This window comes from Rhinatrema bivittatum, chromosome 2, assembly GCF_901001135.1.
Source record: "Rhinatrema bivittatum chromosome 2, aRhiBiv1.1, whole genome shotgun sequence".
Lineage (NCBI taxonomy): Eukaryota > Metazoa > Chordata > Amphibia > Gymnophiona > Rhinatrematidae > Rhinatrema > Rhinatrema bivittatum.
The window spans coordinates 385,506,480-385,532,863 of record NC_042616.1 but is presented as its reverse complement, the minus strand read 5'-3'; the positions used below and the strand labels follow the sequence as shown (position 1 = coordinate 385,532,863).

General features: G+C 41.4%; 1 protein-coding gene across 4 annotated transcripts in view; it reads left to right on the top strand.

Moving 5' to 3' along the window:
• TENT4A (terminal nucleotidyltransferase 4A) overlaps window positions 1–26,384 on the top strand; it is a 178,414-nt gene that overhangs the window by 130,833 nt on the left and 21,197 nt on the right. The window contains exons 11-12 of one of the 4 annotated variants that reach the window (XM_029590010.1): window positions 2,447–2,602; window positions 19,403–19,459. In XM_029590010.1, coding sequence (XP_029445870.1) covers window positions 2,447–2,602; window positions 19,403–19,459 — 213 coding nt within the window. Of the gene's footprint in view, window positions 1–2,446; window positions 2,603–19,402; window positions 19,568–26,384 lie in introns of all 4 variants that reach the window. The other 3 variants (XM_029590009.1, XM_029590012.1, XM_029590011.1) reach the window with 3 other exon arrangements.

Sequence of the window (26,384 nt, the reverse complement as noted above, 5' to 3'; positions counted from 1 at the left end):
TGCTGTTAAAGGATCGTAAGTCTTTTACTACTTTGGCTTATATTCAAGTCTGGCATGTATTTAAGACATTCCGCAGGGACTATGCAATGTCTCCATGGGGTTCTGATGTACTGAGCATTTCAGCCTTCAGAAGGGCTTGGAGAAGGGTCTAATTTTGAATTCCTTAAAGGCTTAGGTTGCTACTATCTCCTGTTAGAGGAAAGATTTGAGGGGTTTCAGTGGCTGCTCATTCAAATGTTTCCTGTTTTCTGGAGGGAAGGAAGAGGTTTGGGCCTCTGTTCTGATCTTCTGGTTCCTCAAGGGTATCTCAGTCTGGTTCTGAGAGCGATAATTGAACCTCCAGTTGAGCCTTTGAAATAAGCTTCCTTGAAAGATCTTACTCTAAAAATGGTCTTTATGGTGGCCATTTGTTCGGCTTGGCGCACTCTAGAAATTCAGGCGCTACCTCTGTTTTTTGTCCTGTGCCCTCCATTTTGCTTAAGGTCTTGCTAGCATTTCATTTGAATTGGTCTATTACTCTTCCGGCCTTTTTGATGGCTGAATATTGTGGTGACCTCAAATCTTTGAGGTATTTGGATGTCTCTAATTCTTTTCGCAGTATGGACAGCATCCTCTAAGGGCACTTGCTAGATGGATTAAAGACACTATCAGCTCAGTGTATTTACTCAGGTCGGAGGGGTCCTGAATTTGTTTGAGCTCATTCTGTGAGACTGCAGTCTGCTGCTTGGACAGAGGCAATTTCTGTTGTCCTCATGGATATTTGTAAAGTGGCTACTTCATTGTCATTTCATTCTTTTGTTAAGCATTACTGACAATATCTCGGCTAAGGACAAAGCAGCTCTTGGAACTGCAGTTCTCAAAGCAGCCCTTACTTCCTCCCTCCATGGTTAGTGGAAGGTTGGATACTTCCTGACTGGCTGGTCTAGTGTAGCAGGATGACATGGAAGGAGAGATTTTTATCTTAGTTTCTTTCCATAAATCCTGCCTACACCAGTCCAGGACCCTCCAGGAAGTTGGTGTGTGTGTGTGATTCAGATGTCTTATATAGCTATAGGCATCAGTTCCTAAGCCACCTGTTTTTCTTCTTTCCTCATCCTGCTTTGTTTTCATCTTGAGCAGGAGGGTGGAAACATGAGGATGGCTCTCTGTTCTTGAGTGTTCTGTTTCATGTAGTTTCAGTGCTTTGTCATAGTGTTACATCACCATAGTGGTAGTGTCACTGGAGAAATCTGTATCCTCTGCCTCCATCTGCTGATAGGGTGAGACAACCTGACTGTTTGGTCTGGTGGAGCAGGAGTTATGGAAAGATAATTAACAGGTAAAAATGTCTCCTTATCCATTTCTTTCTTCTAGCACAGGCATGTTTTTTCATATCACATGGTCATAAGCAGTTTGCTTGCATTTCTTTCAGTGGCTTAAATTGGTTTCCTCTTGATCTGGTAATGTGCATCAACCTGTTCATGTAGCTTTAGCATATGTTTTCAATTGTATCAGAAATCTTTTGACTGTGGAAGACCAGCTTCTTATATAAATTTATGAACCGTTTGTCTCTGGAAGTATTGTTTTGGTGGTGGAATCTGTTAATCCTTGAACATGGATTCTAAATCATTAGGGATGTGTGCCAGCATACCAGCAGAGATCAGTTGGCAGTTCTATGTGAATCTTAACTCTTGTGGCTTCAGTTTAGGGATGTTCCTTCATTTTGCTTGGATGACTCTAATATAATCTTCATTTGTGCTAGCTTGCTTCTATTTGTGACAGTGCATGCATATAACCAAGCTAGCACCAATGAAGTTTAGTCAGATGTCATCTTGTGCTGTACTGAGGCTTACTGCCCTGTTTTTTACATTACTTTAAACTTGCTAATTTACATTAAATGTACATCCTATGGAAATAGTTATCTTTGGAAAAAGGATAATTGTCTAATTCTCCAAAAGGTAGCATTTTCATGCATTCATACAGCCTTACCTACATGTTCCCGAGGAGATGCACACAGTTTGGCTAAACTAGCAACCTAGTTGAGGTTGAAATGAGCTTGATTTTTGAAACAAATGTTTAGCAGGTGGGTTGTTAGGAAGAATTCTAAAGGTGTTTCACATATTCTAAGTTTTGAAAGCTGCTCGGGGGGATTTGATGTACAAGATAATTTGTCCCATTGGTTTGTTTTGATGAAAAATTAAATTTAAAGAATAATTGCAGGTCAGCAATATTTTTGCAGGTTAGATGTGTTAAATGATCCATTTATTGATAAATCTGAGTTTAACCCAATGTTATGTCTGTGTCTACTTTGGGGTGTGTACTACATTGTCTTTTCAAATTTGTTCACGTTTGTTTTGTCTTTAGTTGCAGAAGTGAGTAACTTTGGGGGTAATATATCCTTTGTCAAGACTTTTTTTTTTTTTTTTTAAATAAGTGCTTTCTATTTTTTCTTCTTCCCAATCAAAAGGATTCTGATACACCACCTTGCACAACTCCTAATATTCATCCATTCAGTCTGCAAGCACTGCCGCTCATGGCTGCTATACCACCAGCACTGCCTATGCCAAGTGGTAAACATCAGTCTGCACCGGCTAGAGCATTGATAATGACGACCAATACTCAGGTACGAGGCTACTGGTTGTTTGAGAGGATTTGCAATTTAAGCTGATTGCAAAATACAAAATGTATTGCCCATACTGAAATCTTTGTTTTATAAATGTTCTTTTCCTTTAATTTTCTAGAAGAAAACTTTGAAATATGAGGGCCACAAAATGGAGTTGTTTATAGCATCTGTTAAATAAGTCCATAGGAAAACTACCATGAGTTTTTGTACTCCACTTTGACATGTCAGTACTTTTTGCCAAAGCATTCCAGTTCAACCAAACTGAAAATTAGAAACAAAAAAATCATATTCTCAGACTTAAAACTATATATTAACCAAGCAATGATTGTACTCCCATTCATCAAAGTCTCAGTGGAGGAAGAGAAAATACTTTTTTTTTTTTTTTTTAATCTTCTGAAAGCTTACTTTTAGCTCCTGATTGTCATGTGAGTTTATTCAGTGTGATCTGTTATGACCACAGAGTACCTTAGCTGAAACAGCTATCCAAATGGGTAATGCCTTTTTGTTTTGTAATAACTTATTCCTGTTAAATCTGGATTGATTGGATTAGTAATTAGTTTTTCTTCTTTGTGAAATTTGTTGAACTTGTTAAACCTTGTGATTTCCAGAAATATGAACAAGGTATTTATTCATCTCCCTCAGCTGAGTATCTGGACAGAATTGAAGTATTTTCCTATAATATGCCATTTAATGAGAGATCTTTACTCTGTTAAAGCTTTGTGCAGTGTTGAGAAAATCTCAGAATGTAAGCAATAATCCCATTTGCATCAGCATACGAGGGAATAAACATTCATGACTCTTACCCAGGTAAAGCGTTATAAAGCAGGAGACTTAAATTCTTGAATTCCTCCTGCCTTCCTTGTAGGGTGTGTGTTGCTGTACTTAAAAAGGTAAAATAAGGGGCATATGGATGGTGAAGGTATAGGTGCTGTCAGCAATATTGTGTACGTGCTTTCCTCCTAGTCTGCATGACACTGAGCTGCAGTATCAAGGCTTCCAGTGTTTAGGATTTTTTAAGCTGAAGCCACTTTGGCTCTCACCTCTTGTTTAATTACTGCAGGATTGACACACTGCTGCATTCTTCCCTCAGTCTAGTGCTCTCTGAAGTAGTTTCTAGGCAGTGATATCAGTTTTAGCAAGATTTGGCCCACATTAGAGGAAGAGAGGAACAGCTTGTACTGGAGTTTTGTGAGCATAGCCCATTATTCTGCTGAAATTTTCAAATTCAGGGTTCTTGGCTAAGATTCTGGTGCATGCAGTTTGAGTTCTTCTGAACCCTAATTGGAGCAGGATAGTGCCAAGAGATGGGATCTGGTGAATCCATTCCTTCTGACAGCAACTAAAAGCTAGCAGTAATTCTTATCTCTTTGGGACTCCACCGTAAATACAAGTGGATTTCACTGAAAACAAGATTAAGAACATAAGAAATTGCCATGCTGGGTCAAACCAAGCGTCCATCAAGCCCAGCATCCTGTTTCCAATAGTGGCTAATCCAGGCCACAAGACTGACTTCTGTGGACTCTGACTTCTGTGGTTTGTCATAATCCATGTGTTTGCAGTGGCTCATTTGTCTGTTTCATTGTGGTAAGCTTGGTTTTATCCCACAAACAGATACTACCATATATACTCGTGTATAAATCAATCTCATGTAGAAGTCGATGGGCGATTTTGAGACCAAAATCCATTGATGTATAAGTCAAGGTTTAATATGAGCGATCTAAGAGGAAGATAATTCAGAAAACGTCATGTCCGTATTAAAAAAAAAAAAAAAAAAAAAAAGTCAAGCGGTGTACTAATTTTAGGACAGGTCAGCGGCTTGACTAGAGTTAGCCACATAGGTTAAGCGGCTAACTGCTAATATCTGAGTTAGCTGCTTAACTTATGTGGCTAACTCCACTCCGTTTTGGTGGTTGGTGCATATGTACATGTATACCTCGAACATTATAGTATACGTGGTAAAACTGATATCATGCGTTAGAGATGTGCAGTCATTTGCAGCAAAATAGGAAATATCTTTATTTTCTATTTTGCATTTTGGGATGCAAAAAACAGATAGGAAAATCCCCAATTTTGTGTGGTTTTTCTAGCATTTTTTTGGGGAGTGTGCACCTAACCCCCCCACCCCAAGCCTTCAAATTTAATTAAATATAAAGCCCCCCTCCTGACCCCCCTTCCCCCCCCTCAAGACTCACCCAAAGTCCCGGGGGGGGGGGGGGGGTCCAGGAGCGATCTCCCACTCCTGAGCCATCGGCTGCCAGTAATCAAATTGATGCCGGCAGCCCATGTGATGTGGCCACCGGCTGGACCACCAGGGACTTTGGGTGAGTGGGGAGCTCTGGAGGGTGGGAGGCTTTATATTTAATGAAATTTGAAGGGTTGGGGGCAGGTTGGGTTTGTTTTTGGTTTGTTTTTTTTTAATAAATTTTGGCGGGAAAAAAAATTCCGATCCGAGGTGGACCAAAGTGGCTCACCCCCAATCCAAAAACGAAACACACAAAGAAAAACTGCGTCAACTCTAGTATGCATATATGTCTACACAGCTTTTGGGGCTTATTTTCTGGCATAAGTTTCTTGACATACACAAGTATATACGGTATGTTATCTGGGACTGTGATGCACGTCTCTTGTCTCAGAAGGGCCCTGACCAAGGTAGCAATAAAAACCTTGGACATAATGTAGAATAGGCTTTGAACTCTGATTTGCAGACTTTTGGCAACTAAGATTGTTTTTTGTTTTCACTGGCTAAGAAGCTTGGTTCTCCAGAATCACAAAGAAAACTGGTGACTAGCTTTTCACATTGCTAGCATTTCCTGCCATTTTTCTTGGGTTTAAGTCAGTGGACAGTGTGTACTCAATTTTGGCACTTTATATGTATCTTCTAGGGCCTGTATCAGCCTGAGATTGACAAGAATTTTTTTGTCCTTTATTCTTTCAGCAACTGAAACAGGTGCTTCCAGCACTAAATGTACAACACAATCTAAGAAAACTTTGGTTTGAACTAGTCTTTGGTGAGCTACTTAAATGTTAAGTTAATCCCTAGCTGTGGTGCACAGGAATCAGCTCCTGTGGTTATTTTCCCTAAAAAGAGAGAATAAAGTTCAGTCTCCATTCCCTGTGACTTTGGAAGTCCAGAAAAAGGAAATCGTGTCAGTATCTTCAACTCTGGTCTTCAATAATTTGTTTTTGAAGAGCTTGCCAAAATGTTCTGTTTCACATGTTCCAAAGCACCCTGGTTGAGAGTGGTATTTAAGTGCCTAAATAAACTAAAAGCAGTGCATTCAAGGAGGCTCTCCCTCCTGCCATCCCCTCATGACTGCTGAACCGAGGGGGCAACTGGGTTCTCCACCCAGCCTTCATACGGCGTCACTATTTACAGTCGGGTCCTTTAAACCCAGCTGCATGGGTCATGTGATGCTGTGAGGGAGAATAGATGTGTTCCTGATCTGAGGGCCTTCTCCCCTTTTAAGTGTTATTTAAACAAGTTATTTTATTAAAAACGGCCCAGGAACTTACCATCTGCTTCCTTTTCATCTAGTGGATTCCATCGTGGGGGTATTTTTTTGGGGGGGGTTGGGTTTTTTTTACAGCTTGAGTCTCCCCTGAGAATGGTGACAAAGGAGGTGAGAAGGTGAGAGGGACTGATGTTAAAATGGCCGATGCTCTCTGTGATGGAAAATCCTGACACCGTGGACTCAGATATTGCTGCGGCTGTAATTGCTGCCCTGGAGGGGCAGGTTTATGCACCTCTCCTCTCAGATCATGGGAGTTAACATGCAACTAACGGCTATTCAACAGCAATTCCAAGCTGCAGAACAGCGTCTTTTGGATATGGAAGACACCTGGGCCTCTATGGCGCATGAAGTGAGAGCACTCAAGGATATTTGCAAGGCTTTAAGACCAAAGGTCAAGGACCTTTAAAATAGGTCCCGCTGCAATAATTTAAGGGTGTTTGGAGTGCCCGAATCTATACCAGAGCAGGCTTTGGGCTCCCGTCTAGAAGCTTAGTTGACTCAGGCCCTTAACCTGGGCAGTGAACATGGCACCCTGAGGATTGGGCAGGCCCACCGTTTGGGACCTTTATCTTCTGGAGACACTGTCCCCAACAGACCTCAGGTAGTTATTTTCCAAGTTCTTAACTTTGCACATAAAGTTCACATTCTGTGCACCTACAAATGCCTACCCGAGCTAAGGGAGAGAAGATTCTTCTGTTTAAGATTATTCTGCCTCCATTGCCTTATGCAGAAAGGTAATCGCCCCGGCATGTACACAGCGAGGCTGAAGATCCAATCAACATTGCTATTCCCAGCCAAATTAAGTTTTTCACAATGGGCAGACTTGTTTTTTCACTGATGTGAAGGTTACCGCTACTTTTATTCAGGGCTTAAATTCTGGCTGATGGTTGTGCAAACTTTTGGTTAGACACCATGGGCCTAACGGCTCGTCCTGCGAGCTGCTACTGTTTGTTGTTTGAACTTTGTTCTCTTTTGCTTCTACATTTATATATCGTAGGTGGGGAGGGTCCTCGCAGCGCAAATGACCTCTATATTCTGGAGATTTTGCTTTTTGTGGTTGCTATGGTTGGTGCAAGGATTTTTTTTTCTTGCTCCATCCTCCATCCATATTGGGGTATTGTTTGGGGATTTCTGCTGAGAAGGCAGGGGATTTACAATTGCTTATGATGCCATATGCCTGTGTTGAGCTTTTTCTTTTGAACTATCTTCCTTTTATTTTTTATGTGCTGGCTGTTTTTGTCCTGTCTTACGTGGACTAGGAATATTTAGTTTTTTAAATGTTCTTTTCAGATGGGGTCTAGACTGGGGGATCCCATGCCCAAAGCAAATTTGTGTAGATCATTTCCATATGCATTTTTATGGTAGGCCTACTTTGTTGTATTTGGAATGTCTGTGGTATAGACTCGGTCACAAAATGATATAAGATCTCGCAGGTATATGGTTGATATTGCTATGCTGCAGGAGACCAAGCTCTCAGATATTGAGGACAATAAGTTACAAAAACAATGGGTCTGAAAAGTGTTCTCTGCCTCCTCCAATTCTCGGAAAGCGGGAATGCTATATTGTTTCACAAAGCCTTCTTTTATGCTTCAAAAATCTCTGGTTGGTTCTGAAGGGAGGTATGTTTTTCTAGAAATTGAGTTGTTTGACAGCTACTTTTAGGCAATGTTAATGCGCCCAATGCTTACTCAATCCTTTTTCAATTCTGTATTCAGTATACTCCTTTCACATTCTAATTTGCTGATTATTTGGTGGGGGGGGGGATTTTAAAGCAGTTCATGACTCTACTATGGATAGGCTGTCCCCTAGACCTGCCTCACAGGCTGATAATTGAAGAAGCCTCCCTTATCTCTGTCTCAGGTTGTATCTCATGGATGTTTGGAGAGTCCTTCACCTGGTGGAGGAGGACTTTACTCATGTCTCCAGGTCTCATGGGTCTAGATGATTAGTAGGGATTACTTTGCTAAGGTGGTGAGTTCTGAGATAGGTCCTCTTGCTATTTCTGATCACACGCCTGTATGGCTGGATATTGCTGGACTGTCTCCCTTACAGGGGAGTCAGAGGTGGAAATTCCCAGCTTTCCTTCATTATGACACCAAATTTCAGGACTATTTACAGGAGAAATGGAGTTTGCCCAATTTAACAAGAACATCAGGCTAAGCCGATTCTCTATTGGGAAACTACGGCTGTATTGCTGGTGGAGGTAATTGCCTGTGTTGCACGGCGAAAGAGAGCTAGCTAATGGAATCTTACATTTAGAACATCAGCTGGGGATAGCTAAAAGGAAGTATTGTGAAACTCCTTCAGCGGCGACCCGAGTCCAGTTTTATGCAACTCAAAGCACTCTGCATGATCTTATTCAACAAAAAACTCAGAAAAGCTTGCATTTTTTATAAATTCTTTCTGTATGGAAATAGAGTAGGGAAGTTACTGGCCAGTCTGGGAAAGTCCTGGGAAAGTAGGACTCATATTTTAGCTCTGAAAGATAAGGGGCAGGTTAAGATTTCCACTAAGGATATTGGAGATATCTTTTATCAATATTATCAGGATTTATATAAAGCTGAGCCGGGTGAACTTACATCAATACTGGAATACTTAGCCAAAGTAGCTTTGCCTCTGTGCTGGAGCAGGACTTGCAGTGTTTAAATGCTCCAATTCTGTTAGCGGAGCTGGCCATGGCAATTAAATCTTTGGCTCTTGGTAAATCTCCAGGTCCAGATGGACTGCCTGTTGAGTCTTACAAGATTGTCAGACCAAATTTGTCCACCTTTGGGGGAGGTATTTGCCACCTTGTTGGACCCACAGTTTTCTGCTTGGCAGGCTAACAAAGCTACTATAGTAATCCTTCCCAAGCTGGGATATGATCCTGTTTTGTCAACTCATATCGGCCTATATCACTTACAATTTGTGATCTTAAACTCTTGGCTAAGATCATGGCAGACCATCTGTCATCCATTTTCCCTAATTTGATGCTACCGTCCAAGTGGGGTTTAAGGTGTGACAGGCGGTCATTAATGTATGGCAGGTTCTGCCCTCCTTGGATATCTCCCTTAAACGGAAATTAAATTCCTTATTAGTTAGCTTTGATGCCGAAAAGGCATTTAATAGGGTTAATGAAGATCCTCCACCTTCCACCAGGAAGGTGGAGGATCTTCATCGCATGACGTACGAGGAGAGATTGAAGAATCTAAATATGTACACCCTGGAGGAAAGGAGGAGCAGAGGTGATATGATACAGACTTTCAGATACTTGAAAGGTTTTAATGATCCAAAGGCAACGACAAACCTTTACCATAAGAAAAAAATCAGCAGAACCAGGGGTCACGATTTGAAGCTCCAGGGAGGAAGATTCAGAACCAATGTCAGGAAGTATTTCTTCACGGAGAGGGTGGTGGATGCCTGGAATGCCCTTCCGGAGGAAGTGGTGAAGACCAGAACTGTGAAGGACTTCAAAGGGGCGTGGGATAAACACTGTGGATCCATAAAGTCAAGAGGCCGCCAATGAAGAGTGGGTGACTCGCCAGAATGATGGCTACTGCCTGGAGACAATACCCTTATTCAATAAACATACACATGGTTACTGTGACTCCAACATCACTCTAAGCTTCAACAGCAAGAGGAAATGTGGAAAAAAGGATTTGCACTCACAAAGACGGGAGTAGCTGGCTTGTTACGGCGGTTACTACCCCAAACCAAATATCCAAATTACTACCTCCACCTTCCTCTACTCCTGATGCCTTTCAACTAGCTTGATCACTCCATTCTTATACTTCACTTCAATGCATATCCAGCATAGTTCTCTGCTTCAACAGCAGGGGAGAAGAAAAAAGGATTCACACTCACAAAGCGGGGAGTAGCTGGCTTGTTACGGCGGTTACTACCCCAAACCAAATGTGCCTGATACTTCACTTTCAATGCATATCCAGCATAGCTCTCTGCTTCAACGGCAGGGGAGAAGAAAAAAACTGATACCTCACGCATATCCAGCATAGCTCCCTGCTTCAACGGCAGGGGAGAAGATAAACAACCAATAAGGGCTGTATAACATAATCTGGGTAAAAACAAATAAGCATGGGTGTAGCTTGCTTATTGCGGCGGTTACTACCCCTACTACCTCTAACTACTCAAGCTAGATATTTCACTTGGATGCAGCTCCATCACCGCTCTCTACATTAATGGTGGGGGTGGAAGGGAATTAGAACCAAGAGCTAAGAGAAACAGATAAGTATGAGAGAAGAAATGAGGGAAGCTTGCTGGGCAGACTGGATGGGCCATTTGGTCTTCTTCTGCCGTCATTTCTATGTTTCTATGTTTCTATAATTGGCTCTTTCTATTTGAAACTCTTAGAAGATATGGCTTTCATGGCCAATTCATTTCTCACTACTTTGTATTCGAGTCCCCAAGCACAATACTGGTTAATGGGCAATTTACTAAAGATTTTGTATTATCCAAGGGTACTCATCAGAGGTTCCCCCATCCCCTTTACTTTGTGTTATTTTTAGACACCCCCCCCCCCCCTTTCTGCAGCTTATAGAATCTTCGACTGATATTGTTGGAATACAGTTTGGGGCATCTTGTGAAGTGGCAGCCTTTGATGACTTGTTGATACATGTAGCAAATCCAGTTAGATCTTTGTCCTGTGTGTTGGCTGTGATCACAGAATATGGGCCCCTAGCTAGATTCAAATTGAATTTGGATAAGTCAAAAGCTATGATGATTGGTATGGGGGGATGCATTCCTGTTAAAATGTGTGGGGAATCAAATTAAATATTTGGGAGTGTGGCTTCCTAAAGATATCTCTGCCTTATATGTTAATATTTCAAAGTTGCAGACGAAGACTGAGGTGTCTGTCTTCTCCTGGATGCATTTACCGTTGTCCCTTACAGGCCGTATTCAATTGCTTAAAATGACTATTTTACCCCGGTGGTTATGTCTTCAGGGTTCTCCCATTTACTTTGTGCACTCCCACCCTTAAAAGTTTCATGTGGTGATTAGCTGATTTATCTGGAGGGGGAAGATGCCTAGACTGGCCCATAAGCTGTTGATGAAACCAATCTCTAAGGGGACACTTGGCCTGCCTGATTTACGGGTCTGTAATCATACCATTAACTTAAGACATATAGGGGATTGGCTTTTGAATACTACTGATACTGTTTTGGAAGCACAATTGGTTTTCCCCCTGTCTTTGCGATATATGCTTCAAGTGAAATATTCCATTTCCTCACATGTACAGTCTATATTGTCTTTACCGTTGCGGAGAACCTGGCGTTGGCTTTTGACAAAAGCTTCTTTGTCTTCCAGTGCATCTCCTTTCTTCCCTATTCTGGGTAACGGAGATTTCTCCCTGGGATTGGGTTTCTCTATTTTTCAAAAGTGGGAGGTGAAGGTTGTGCTCTATTTCTCAAATGCTTACCTCTGATGGATCTTTGACTTTTTCTAATGTTTGCACTCATGACCTATCCCCCAATTATTTTCTTTCTTACTATCAAGTGTGACACTATATTCAGACTCTCAAGCTCCCAGATTTGCAGAACCCGAACTGGTAGTTCTTCTGAATTGGTTCAACGTGGAAGACCCCCAACGTCATGCCATATCTTTTTCTATAAGTTTTGGAAAGCAACTACAAAATGTGGTCCTCTGAGACGGCTTGGACAAAGTGGCAACAGGAACTGCAGAGCACCTTCCCACTACCAACTTTTATTACTTCCTTCTTGGGCACCTTCAAGATCACCTGTAATGTTCTGCTAAGAGATTAGATACAAGGTGTTCTACTAGCTGTACTTTTCTCAGCATCAAGCCTGCTTAACCAAGATCACAGACTCTGACCTTTGTTTAAAATGTAAAAAAAGAAGTGGCATTTGGGCCATTCACTTTAGCAGTATGATCTCCTTCAATCATTTTGGAAGAAAGTGTTTCATTTTGCTGGCTGGGTGTTGAACCTTCCATAGAAACATAGAAATGGCGGCAGAAGAAGACCAAACGGCCCATCCAGTCTGCCCAGCAAGCTTCACACTTTTTTTTCTTCTCATACTTATCTGTTTCTCTTGGCTCTTAGTAACCATTTGGTTCTATTTCCCTTCCACCCACACCATTAATGCAGAGAGCAGTATTGGAACCGCATCTAAGCAAAATATCTATCCTAATTAGGGGTAGCAACCGCCGCAACAAGCAAGCCACACCCATGCTTATTTGTTTACCCAGACTATGTAATTCAGTCCTTGTTGGTTGTTCTCTGTATATAGATCCACTTTTCTACATTCCCCCTGCCGTTGAATCAGAGAGTTATGCTGGATATGCACTGAAAGTGAAGTATCGGTCTTCCTCTCCTGTCGTTGAAGCAGAGAGCTGTGCTGGATATAGTATCAGACTTATTTGGTTTGGGGTAGTAACCACCGTAACAAGCAAGCTACTCCCTGCTTTTTTGTGAATGCAAATGCTTTTCTCCACATTTCCTCTTGCCGTTGAAGCTTAGAACAATGTTGGAGTCGCATTAACCGTGTGTATATTTATTGAATACGTTTATTATCTCCAGGTAGTAGCCGTCATACCCGCGAGCCACCCATGCTTCATTCATGTCCTCTAGACTTTATGGATCCACAGTGTTTATCCCACACCCCTTTGAAGTCCTTCACAGTTCTGGTCTTCACCACTTCCTCCGGCAGGGCATTCCAGGCATCCACCACCCTCCGTGAAGAAATACTTCCTGACATTGGTTCTGAGTCTTCCTCCCTGGAGCTTCAAATCGTGACCTCTGATTCTGTTGATTTTTTTCAGACGGAAAAGGTTTGTGGTTGTCTTTGGATCATTAAAACCTTTCAAGTATCTGAAAGTCTGTATCATATCACCTCTGCTCTTCCTTTCCTCCAGGGTGTACATATTTAGATTCTTCAGTCTTTCCTCATAAGTCATTCGTTGAAGACCCTCCACCTTTTTGGTTGCCCTTCTCTGGACCGCCTCCATCTTGTCTCTGTCTCTTCGGAGATATGGTCTCCAGAACTGAACACAGTACTCCAGGTGAGGCCTCACCAAGGACCTGTACAAGGGGATAATCACTTCCCTTTTCTTACTCGATATTCCTCTCTCTATGCAGCCCAGCATTTTTCTGGCTTTAGCTATCTCCTTGTCACATTGTTTCCCCAACTTCAGATCATTAGACACTATCACCCCAAGGTCTCTCTCCTGCTCCGTGCACATCAGCTTTTCTCCCCCATCGAATTCAGTTCATTCGGATTTCCACTCCCCATATGCATGACTTTGCACTTCTTGGCATTGAATCTCAGCTGCCATATCTTCGACCACTCTTCTAGCTTCCTTAAATCCAATCTCACTTTCATCTCACATAGCATTATTTGGGATTTTCCCCACAGTCTTTCACGGGAAATTTATCTCAAATTTTGGATCAATAAAGTGTTTCATCTAGCAGTCGACATTGTGCTGCGGGTGTGGCAGAAGTCTGAGGAGTTGTCCATTATGCATTGGCATACTATTATTCACCTCCTCACTATGGAAACGCTATCTAATACACACCTTTTCTATCTAAGAAAAATATATCTGGATGCCTTACTTAATGCCTCTACCGCACAGATTGTGATTTCTGTAGGCCTTCTCAGCAGTGGGTTGGAGTTGTTGGGGCTTAGAATGTTTCAATCATGATTTTGTTTACGACTCATGGTATGTAACAGTCCATTATGTATCATATGTTGAATTTTCTTCGTGTATATGCTTGCAAGTGTGAATAAACAGATTAAACATAAACCCATCTGCATCTCATATGGTGGGAGATGCAGGGGTAGGAGAGGAGCAGTGGATCCGGGGGGGCTCCCCCTTTTGTCACTGTCCCCAACAACCACAGAACAGAGGAGATTCTGGAGTCTCTGCCCACAAGCCCACCCCTTAGCTGGCATCGCCATCCACAGACAGTCCATTTAAACCCAGCTGCATTGCATGCAGCTACTGGACCAAGGAGAGAAGCAGTGGGTGAGACCTTACCAGTGAATCCAAGAGGCTCAAGACTTATGTGCATGAAACTCTAGGATTATCCCAGTCTACTGTAGATAAGGCTTTTTATCTGTTTGGGCCTACTTGACCTGAAGGTTTTGACTCTGGTGTTCGTTTGGATGTCTCTGCTATCCTTGAGTCAACTGTTGTCAAATTGCATAAGAGCTACGCTTCTCATGACGTTTTCTTGTCGTCATTCTGTTTGTTTTCGTGCCATGCATCTTTCTTTTATGGGCTGTAAAGATTTCCAGATTTTTGCAGGGCTACACAGTTACGTAGGAAGCAATCTTTAAATATGCATTAGGAAGTTTGTTTTGGGTGCTCATTTTTTTTCCTTTGCTTCCCTTGTAAATGGTTAATTTTCCTAATGCAAAGTTTGTGGATTTTGATCCTACACATCTTTGTACATTTATCAGTTTTAGGACCCCTAATATTGGGTGAGGACAGGGAATAAAGGGACTAATGCTGGCTTTTGTTTAGGTTCTAATGTATATTATTGGGAAGACTTAGTCCTCTAGGGACAGATTTCCTTTTGCTTATTTTTCTCTTATTTGTCTCCCTACTTCGCTAGGCCCTAGTTTTTATTTTGTGGGACTCATAATATGCAATTATTGCATTTTTCCATATGTGCACTTTTTATTTTTACTTCGTCATTTGTTTATTTCCATTACAAGTTATACTTGTACATTTATTTAAATTAAAAAAAAAAAAAGAACAAAAAAAAGTGAGTATACATTAGGACAATTTTTACATCTGAAAATACAAAAGCTAATTGGAACAGATTTAATGTAGCAACAGCTTGGAGTTCCTTTTCAAAGGTCTACAAACTTAAGTAGGCATCTTCAGATGTATATGAAAGATGGATAATTCCAGGTATGCTATTTCTAGCCCAATAAGATATTGCTTTGCTATATCCCTGTGGTACTGATTTGGGGGTTGCAATGTGTAACAGCCACTCTGGGTTAACTCTGTAGACAATCCTCCCACCAGCCAATTGAGTTCCCGTTGCTTCTGGCCAAGAATCCTGGTGGTTTCTAGAGACTGGGACCCAGCACAAGAATTGCACTTATAAATAAATATTAAAAAATACTGGCATCAGTCACAGAACAGAGCTAACCAACTAGTTTTTTGGGTTTTTTTTAACAAATAGTAAGAACAGTAAACAGGTAAAAAGATTGCAAACAGCAATAGGTTAAATAAGGATTTCTACAAGTAATGCTAACTAGACACTTTTCACTGTGTGTGAGGAGGTTCAGCTTAGGCAGTGTCCACAAGCTGGATCAGGGTCTTGACATGGATCCAACTGTGTCTCCATTCTTGGCTGGGAATTCAGAATTCTGGAAAACTCTGAACTGGGTCACTCTTTAGCTGATACTGTCCAGCCAATGAAAGCAGGTAGCACTAGCTTCCTGACCAATAACTTAACAGAATATTGCAACATTGTACCATATTGTGGAAACTGGGGTGGTATGCATTCAAAGCCTCACTTTGAGGGTATACAAGCAAGTTACCCAGTTTAACATTCTGAATAAGTCCTAGCTGCAATAAACTGCTGAGCATAGCAGGTGTTAGGCTGCCACCTGCTTGTCAGTTGAAGAAGCACTAAGGAAATGGAGGTCTTACTTGGGGAAACAGAATGGTTTCAGAATGAAATAAGTCTCAGCAGGCACAAAGATCCCCAGTTTTGCCACAAAAAAATGCCACTGAATGGAAATTATCCTGTCAATTCCTGTTCAGTTGTCCTACCAGTCTGGACTAGCCTGCCCTGATTAATTTTAATACTGCTTTCTAATATTTTCAGGATCCAGACAGGATTGTTGATTATATTAGTATGTTCCAATTTTAATGAGCTATGGAGGTCTCTCAGCTGAGGAAATGAGGAAGAGGAACTTGTGATCAGTGAATTCAGAGTAAAGGTTACAAGAGTTGGAGGTAAAATTGTCGGTCTTGTGCCTTTGGCTTCAAAAGTGTACCTTGTTCACATGGATAGGAGAGGTAATAGAAGAGGAATCGACAGGGTAAGACATTCCCAGTCAAAGCTTCAGCTAAGAGCAGTGGCTGGTCCAGATCTCTCCCTTCGCGCGCCCCCCCTCCCCCTTCCAATTCCTGGGTCCTGTTGAAATGTCAAATTTTATAAACTCTAGGGCCCCCCCATCTCCCCCCTTCCCAACCCGAAACCATACCCTCCCACCCAACTTTAACATTAATGGCTCTTCGTCTTTAGCTTGGATCGCAGTAGCAGCCTGCTGCAACCCAGCTCGATGCATCTGCTGTCGTTAAGCAGCTAGGCTGGAAGCATATGCTTCAGCGTAGCTCCATAGACGTGCTATGCTAGAAGCCTGTGATTTCAGTGTAGCTTCTTAGTGATGGCTAAAGCACAAGTCTGGGGCGCACCGTAAGCTGCTACTGCAGTCCAGGCTGAAAGTGAAAGGACGTTGAGAGGGGAGGGCTCTGTAGCTTATAAACATTTTGACATTTCAGTGGGACCTGAGGAGGGGAGGGGCTGGGGTAGAGATTGGAACTAGCTGTGACATTTAGATTTTACAGACAGGAGGAGGGGTTTGGGGGGTGCTGCAGGCTTGGCACTGTAGGGCCAAGCATTTGAACCTCAGATGGGAGGGAAGAGTTGTCAGGGCCAGTAGTTGGCCTACTATCTCTTATTTTATTTTTTTAAGACTAAAGTTATGCAGCAACACGTTTCAAATAACTTTAAACCTGCTCTTGGGCACATATAGGGTTAGGCAAAAAACTTATCTGGCTAACTTTTAGCCAGACGAGAGGAGAATATTCAAAACTAACCACTTAGATAATTTGTGAGTTCACTTATCTAAATGGCTTTGAATATTGACCTCTACAAATTGATTCCCCTTTTTTGCCTTCTGTCTTTGATATGTCTTAGGAGGTTTTTTCCTTTTTAGCAAGTTAACAGCTCCAACATATAAATTCCAGTTTTGCATCTGGAAGCTTTAATTGGCAAATAGGTTGGAAGATTGCTGATGTCCTTGTTGGATCAGTGCTTGAGACATTTCAGTTTTACCAGCTCATTTGGCAAATTGCATTTGATTACCTTTCCAAAACTATGCTCAAGGCGAGTTGCCATTCAGGTACATTAGGTTCCTGCTCCAGAAAGGGCTTACAATTGAAGTTGAATGCTCTCTGGGGATGTGTAGTATTAATGTAGCCATATATGCTCCCACTTTCTTCTGATTTAGAGCCGCCTCCTAAGTGCTGCACACGGAGAGTTCCATCAACAAACTACTGTGGGTGAGAGCAGCCTTATGATAGACTCTGCATGAACTTGCAGAATTAGCAGAGTGGGAAGGTGGTTTGGAGAAATAGCTTTTTTTTTTTCTTTGAAGGTTTTGAGGACTGTTTCAGCTCTGCATGGCCTCTGGAAACATTCATCCTAACTACTTTTGTTTTAAACCAGCATGTTCCTCTTCCTTTGGGCTTCCAGCTCAATGGGAACCAGGGCTGTTGTCTGGCACCATGAGTCTTCATTGCAGTGACCATCCTCAAATCCACTAAGATGAATGAATTTGAATACTGTGGGGGTTTAGGAAGCATGTTTTGTTCCTTTCGCTTAGTTGGCTTGTATCTCCAGAATTTTTGAGTAGGATCTTTTGTTCATTTTCACTTTTGAAGGTATCACTCGGGCTGAGCGCACCATTAGCCTCCGTTTGGACACGCGTTTTTGACGTGCTATTATTACTCCTTATACAGTAAGGGGTAATAGCGTGTGGAAAACGCGCGTCCAACACCCCCCCTCCCCCCAAAACTAATACGGCTCAACATGCAAATGCATGTTGATGAGTCTATTAGTTGGTCCCGCTTGATACAGAAAGTAAAATGTGCAGCCAAGCCGCACATTTTACTCTCAGAAATTAACTCCTGCCGGCACCGGGAAAGTGTACAGAAAAGCAGAAAAAACTGCTTTTCTGTACACCCTCCAACTTAATATCATATTAAGTTGGAGGCCCCAAAAATAAAAAAAAAAATAAAACCGTTAAAAAAAATCTGCCCGCGGGTTGGAAAATGGATGCTCAATTTGCCGGCATCCATGTTCCGAACCCATGGTTGTCAGCGGGTTCAACAACAGACGCCGGTAAATTAAGCGTCTGCTGTCAAACCCGCTGACAGCTGCTGCCTCCTTATTAGTGCGGGCCCTCATTTGCATACTGAATCGCGCGCCCAGGAGAGTGGCCTGGGCGTGTGTTGGGAGAGCGGGCTCGACTCGGAGCGCTGGCCTGACTGTTAGCCTGTCCTTACCAAGTTCTAGTATGACTCTGGAATAAACACTGATAATGCTGTCCATGACTTTAGTGCTATTATCATATTTTCTGTAGCACAAGTGTATCATGTTGACAGGAACCATAATAGCTTTTTTTCAAGGAAAGTAATCCTTGTTTAATAACTTTTTCAGTATATAGAACTTTATCCATTATGACTGACTGTTCCAGACTTACAATAGCTTATTTTTCACTGAGTTGTTGCACCAGATTCTGTTGAATCATGAAGTGGGTTTGAATGCTTCCTGACTAATTACTCAGGGCTTCCCAAACCTGTTCTGGGGACCCTACAGCCAATTCAGGATCTCCACAATGAATATACATGAAAGAAACTTGCATATACTGAGTCTCCATGATAGACAGATTTATCTGACATATTCATCGCTGATATCCTGAAAACCTGACTGATTGTGGGGTCCCCAGGACAGGTTTGGGAAGCCCTGTGTAAAAGAATAGTGTATGAACATTTTAGTCATCAGGATTTACAATTCACTTCATTGGTTAAAAGCATCAATCACATTACTATTCTTAAGAATTCTATTTTTAGAAATCCCCTGTGTAGTCAAACCAATACCAGTAAGAGGTGATATGGAATTTTACCATAAAATGAACTCCCAGGGTGAGAACTTTTCTTGTAAAATTTCTGCGTAAAATAAGTGGTTAAATTGCTGTTGAAAACCCCGATAGACCATCTTTAAACAAGAAACCCTGTTTTCCTGCTCAAATTTGTCATACTTAATACTGTATCAAATTACAAAAATTAATATTCAGTAATCTAGTATTTAAATGTCTGTAACATGCTTTGGCAAATAAATCCTATAGGTACATGTCAGATTACCACTTTGGAAGTACAATTTCTAATCTTCGTAGTATAAAACAATGTGTTAAACATTCAACAGTCAGAAGAAGCTTGTCTATAAACAATATACTACAGGTAAAATTATAAATGACTCCTGTGATTTGTTGTGCATTCCACTGACTTTCCCACATCTCCCTTTCAGACCAGGTTTACTATCCCTGCAGCTACCATTGCTGTTCCACCTCTTCCTTGCAGACAGGTTGGTATTGAAGGGACACCATCTTTGAAAGCTGTTCATCACATGCCCTCTCCTGCCGTTCCCTCTGCACCCCCAAACCCTCTGACAAGTCCCCACTTGTATCATAAGGTATGCCATCTTTATTTTATCTGGGGTTTTGATTTGCTTTTAAGTGCTACAGTTACATAAAAAAAAAAAAAATTAAGCAAGTTTATCTATCATTAAAATAAAATCTACTCTATATTAAGTAATAAAATCTAACCTCTCACCCATTCGGAGCAATGTCATAACCATAAATAGATTGCCACACATTGCATGAGCATTTATGGTTCCATTGCCAGAATGGATACTTAAGTCTGATCTAGCAAGCATGACTTACTCCAGCAAACATGTCTCCTCCCAAAGTTTTAGGGGGAGTTTCTCAGCAGTTAAAGAATTTTAAATAGGCTTGGACAGAAATTTGACACTTGAGTGATCACTAGTTGCTCTGAAGACAAGCGAGTTCACAGTTACAGTAGTGGGTCATCTGGCGCTAACTTCAGATCTTTACCAGTTTTTTGGAAAGACCCAAAGTCCTTCACAAACGCATAGGAGTTCCTTCGCTGCTCCAGCCCTGCTGATTTCAGTTCATTTTTGTCCACTAGAGATATTGTGTTCAAGCTTCAGAAGCGCTGCTGCTATGATTTTTTTTCATACTTCTCAAAAAAAAAAAAAGTTCCATGTTTTCTTTGACAGGTTTATCTATTTGTTAGAAACCTAGAAGCACTAGCAGAAAAAGACTATATGGCCCATCTAGTCTGCTCCTCTGGCCAGTTTAGTAGCCCTAATAATTCCAATCATTCCCTCTAGATTCTCTGTATTTATCCCATGCTTTCTTGAATTCAGCTACTGATTTTATCTCCTCCATCTCCACAGGAAGACCATTCCATGAATCCACTACTCTATGTAAAGAAATATTTCCTAAGATTACTCCTGAGTCTACTCCCTTTCACCCTCATCCCATGACCCCTCATTCTAGAGCCTCCTTTCTGTTGAGAGAGGCTCACCACCTACACATGGAAACCTTTGAGATTTGAATGCCAATCATATCTCCTTTATCTCACCTTTCCTCTAGTCTAGGCTATACATGTTTAGATCTTTAACTGTATCCCTATATGCTTTAGAACAAATACCACCGACTATTTTAGTAGCCACCCTCTGGACCAACTCCATCCTGTTTATATTCTTTTGAAAGTGCAGTCTCCAGAATTATGCACAGTATTCCAGTTTAAGTCTAACCAGGGACCTATAAAGGGGGGGCAATAGCACCTCCCTTTGTCTGCTGACCATTTCTCTCCCTATGCAGCCAAGCATCTTTCTGGCATTTGCCATTGCTTTATCCACTTGTCGGCCACATTAAGATCAGCAGTCAAAATTACCCCCAGATCCCACTCTTCTTTTGTGCTTAGAAGAATTTCATCTCTAATACTATATCTCTCCCTTGGATTTTTGCAGCTTAAAAGCATTGCTTGACATTTTTTAGCATTGTCTTAACTGTCAGTCTCAGACCATCTCTCAGGCTTCACCAGATTTCAAAGTTTTCCACACCTTCCTGACTGTCCACCTTGTTACAGATTTTGGTATAAAGACACCTTTCCTGACAATCCTATTATGTCACTCAAGAAAATGTTGAAAAGAACTAGTCTTAGTGGTGGGCCCTAAGGGATCAGTTCTATTAACACCCCCACCCCCTCCTCAGAATAAACTCCATTTACCACTACCCTTTGTCACCACCCAGTCACACTCTAGGTTCCATACCCCGGGAGCTCAGTTTATTTATGTCTCCTTTGTGGAACCGTGTTAAAGGCCTTATCGAAATCCAAACACACTATGTATAGCGCTCTCCCTTGATCCAACTCCCTGGTCACCCAGTCAAAGAAATTGATCAGATTTGTCTGACCAGATTTACCTCTAGTAAAACTGCCTCAGGTCTTGCAATCCATTGGATTCCAGAAACTGCACTATCCTCTTTTAGGAGCAGTTCCATTTATTTTCTCACCACAGAGGTCAGATTAACCAGTCTGTAGTTTTTATGAATAGGAATCATATCTGGCCCTCTTCAGTCCTCCGTAACTACTCCAGACTCTAAAGAAGCATCGAAAAGGTCAGCCAGCGGAGCTGCAGGATTTCTTTAAATTCCCTCAATGCCCTCGGATGTATCCCATCTGGCCCTATCATCTTATCTACTTTTAACTCCTCACACACATACTGTTCTGAAAATCGATTGTTTACCTCACTTCCAGTGTTTGTGTTCATTTTTATGTGATCCTGCTCCAGGCCTTTCCACAGTGAACATCGAACAGAAATTTTAAGCAATTTTGCTTTTTCCTCCTCAGCCTCTACATATTCCTCCTCTTCAACTCTGAGTCTCTCAGTCAGTATTGCACTTCTATCACGAACATCTTTTCAAAAAAATCGTGTCCCCCCCCCCCCCCCATTTCACCATATTTGCTTTATTCTTCCATTCAAAGTTCTGCATTCCTGACTTCTTTCCCAGCTTCTCTTAGCTTTTCCAGATATTGCCTATCTTCCACTGTCTTTGATCTTTTGTAGTTTATGAATGCTAACATTTTCTCCCTTACCTTTCAGCTGCTACTTTACAAAACCATAGTGACCTCTTTCCTTTTTATTTTACTTTCCTAACAAAAAGATTTTCCCTTATCTCCTTTTAGTTTTGCCCACTACTCTTCTATTTTCCCTAGATTTTTCCATCCAGCTAACTCCTTGAGGTTCTCCCCCATTATAACCAAATTAGTTTTCTTACAGTCTAGGACTCTTGCCTTTGAATGAACCTTAACACTGAACCACACAATCTGGTGATCACTAGATCCAGATGATCATCAATTACTTTATCAGAGATACTGTCTCCATTGGTAAGTACCAGGTCCAGTATCTCTCCCTCCCATGAGGGTTCCGTTACCAGTTTGACTGTCATTCTGCTAGCAGGCATAAGTATTTTTTCTTTCCTTCTACTAAGCTTTAAATAGTTCATTTCATTCACTTTTTTCAAGCTTCTCCCATCTAACTTCTTGTAGATGTCTGCTTTTTATTTTTTTTACCATCTATTTTTTCTCATCTTGGGACAAAGCTGGCCAGTGGCTTTTAAATTCTGTCCTACTTGCAAATAGAGATGTCCCTCGACCACAATGAGGGGTTGTCTTTTGATGATATACCAAGTAGTTAGCCAGTGTTTCGGTCTTTGTTCTGGAGGGTCCTGCCTGTAGAAGGGAGAATGATTGATATTTTTTTTTTCACAAATCATTGGCTGTTTCCTCGGATGGATAAAGTACTTTTACAGATTAAATGTATTGGAAATCACTCTAAACTGCTCTCACATGAGTTCTTTAGTGCTGAAACAGTCCCAGACCTGTCCAGGTCAGGAAAACTTTCCTGCTGTAGACAAGAGCAGACAACCCTCTCCCACCACAGGAGCAAGGGTGAAGATTTTACTCCAGTTACTTCTGGAAAATTGAGAATTCATTCGATGCTTAGAACTAAGTGTCTTGAACAAATTCCTGAGTAAAGAAAAATTAAATTCCCTGGTTACTGTAATTCCCCTTTTGAATAAAGAACACTGGCTAAGTTGTTTGGATTTATGCGAGGCACACATGCTTTCTGTGAACTGAATGTACCTCATATTTATAGTAGGGAAATGCCACCTCCACTATTGCATATTGCTTTTTGGCTTAACATAAAGTCCATGGTTTGGGTTTTTTAACCAAAAATCTACCTGCCCTTGTAGAATTTCTGTGCACTTATGGAGTCATGTGTTTCCCTGCTTAGAGGATTGGCTGGTCAAGATCACATCTTAGGAAGAGACACATGAATCCATGCAGAGCACCATTTGAGTTCTACATTCTCAAGGGTGATTCAACTGCTCCAAATATCATTTCATCCCAATACTATAGTTGGAATTTGTAGGCGCTCTATTAAATATGACTCAAGTGAATGACACAGGACGTTTGTTGCTGTGCTGTCCCTTCCTGTGCAGCATCACAGCCGCCAACTGAGCCACCTCAAAGGCCTCCTTAGTAACAGCATTTGTCCAGGCCCCTGTTGGTTGGAGAGTTGAGTTAGAGTAGGGGAGTACTACTTTGGAGTTGGTGCTTCCAGGGAAGCAATTGGAAACTTTCATCTGTTCTTACACAAAGGAAACCGTATTCAGAGATGGGGTTATTTAATCAGGAAAGAGAGGAAATTTCAACCATACAGGAAGGTATTGATTATTTCAAGATAAGGTCTCAGGAACCTGTCTTCATATTTTGCTTTCTGCTTTTGCAAGGCTTGGAGGCCGTAGTTGTAGCCAAAATGGACTTGCACCACCATGTAGTGCTTTAAACTTGCAAGCAGCACGGTGAAAGAGTGAGCACATTTTTATACCATGTTCCTTTGGTTCAAACCAAGCGTGTTAGATGTTCATATAAATAGCATTGTCAGCAAGCTAGTAAAGATTTTTGTCACACAGACACTGTCTTATCAAAATGGAACAGGTGTGTGAAGACTCGGTTTAAAAAAGTTAGAGAAGGCTACGTTAATTAAAACTGATTTATTCCGTTCAGGAAGCAGTTATATACTTATATGTAATGTGCTATAAAATGAGAATTTCCTGTAAAATAGAACTCTTGGTACTAAATTTTCCCTGTATGCCTAATATTTTTTGATTGAATCTTCAAAAATTTGAAAAGTCTGGAAATCCCAGACTGCACTGCTATCACTCATTTATTTTCTGGTTTAGAAGGTGGTTCTGGGGTAAGTCTCTTGAAAACCTTAGCAAGGTATAACACTGGAAGGAGTAATTCAGTTAGTAAACAGTCTGGTTCGTATTAAGAATGCTGGGGCTCATGGCATCTTTCTGTATGAGTCCAGCCCAATACACCATTCAAATTCCAGTGGAATCAAGCCCCTACCGGAGAATATCTGTGCCACAAATAGCTCTGCCTTCCTTCTTGATGGCTTTCCTATTCTAATTTGACTGAGCTTACTCTTCCAAATTACTGTGCACCAAATTGTTCTAATAAGAGACCTCCAGTTTAGGCTGAGATGCTCACCTTCAGAGACAGCACATTCTGTGCCCTTTGTCTCTCCAAGGAAAAAGATTGTGCATCAACTGTTGGAGTTAACAAGCAGTTCTGAATGCATACAAGCCTTTCAGAAATCAACTGACCAGCAAAGTTATTTTTGCAGCGATATTCTACCTGAATAAATTGAAGAACAGACTCCATCTTGTGTTTGGTGACCATCAAGTTCTGGAACTGGATTATCTCAGATGACTATTACATCTGGCAGAAAAAGAATATCTTGGCAGACATTTTGATCACTTGGAGCTCTATGAATGGCAAACAATATTTTTCTCCAATGGGGAACATCTAAGATCTGTTTGCTAGATCTGCCTAGGAAGACACAAGTTTTCTGCTCCAGGAGATCATAAAGCAGGTTAATGGCAGCTGCCTTCTCCCTTCCTTGTGGGACAGGTCTTCTGTATGTATATTCCCATGTGACTTGAGGCTAAAACATTGATAAAATGCGGACTAGGAAGCTATGATACAGTTTTTGAGTAAGCAGATTGGTTTCTACTGCTATGGAATCTGTTCCTAAAGAAGTGTATTTTGTTTAGATTTTTATATTCCTCTTTCCGGCCTTCAAAGTGGATTACATTCCGCTATTATAGGTATTTCTCTTTCCCTACAGGGCTTACAGTCTAATTTTGTACCTGAGGCAAGGGAGAGTAAAGTGACTTGCCCAAGGTCACAAGGAGTGACAGCGGGATTTGAACTTTGGTTTCCCTGGGTCGTAGTCTGCTGTTCTAACCACTAGGCTACTCTCCAATCAAGCTGAGATCTTGCCCACCTGTAATCATTTGAAATGAGGAGGGAATATTAATCTCCCTGCCTCCCCTCCACAGCTTGAATGTTGAGAGAGACATTAAATCCTTTGGTCTATCTGAAAAATTGTTTGAGATTTTTGCCTTTATTTATTTTTAAATACCGGTGTTCGGTTTTACATATCCTCAGTGACTACCTCATAGAAGTCAACCCAGATATCTGCGCAATTACAGAGACATGGCTAAAACACACAGATTCTGTACTCATAAATCAACTGCCCATACAATCGTACGATTTATTCTCAGTCCCAAGACCCAAAAAAAGAGGAGGAGGTCTCCTTCTTGCAGCAAAAAAAGGTCTTAATATTACCTTACAACTTACCAACTCCTCCAACAAACTAGAATTCTCCCTCTTCAAATCTGATCAAATCCAAATAGCTTTAGTCTACGCACCACCAGGAACCTTAGAACTGGATCCATCTCTTCTGATAGAACTTATAGCCAAACACATAAACGCCGACATCCTGCTATAATCCTCGGAGACTTTAATTTACACGTAGATGCTTCTCCACAATCCATCAACTGCCAAACAGTACTTTCTTCTCTCAACCATTTGGGCTTTACCCAAATTATCAACAGTTCTCCCCACAAGGCAGGCCACACTCTGGACCTCATCTTTATTAACGAACCCTTTAACATCCATACCAACCCCACTTGCTCACCAGTTCCATGGTCAGACCACAGAGTTATCCACACAACTCTCAGGATCAACAACCCACCACCTCAAACCACTAACAAATCCACCATGCTCTCCAGACATACTCAGTGAAAAGATATCGGAAGCATTAAAGAAACTAGACCTCACAGACGCAACAACTGCAACTACCTCTTGGATCAATATTAACAATAAAATAGCAGATCAAATCTGCCCAACTACAACCAAAACCATACAACCAACATTAGACAATAGGAAACCTTGGTTTACTACCGAACTTAAATCCCTTAAACAATCTCTTAGAAAAAAAGAACAAAGCTGGAGAAAAAACCCAACCACTTCAACACATGCCATCTATAAATCCCTCCTCA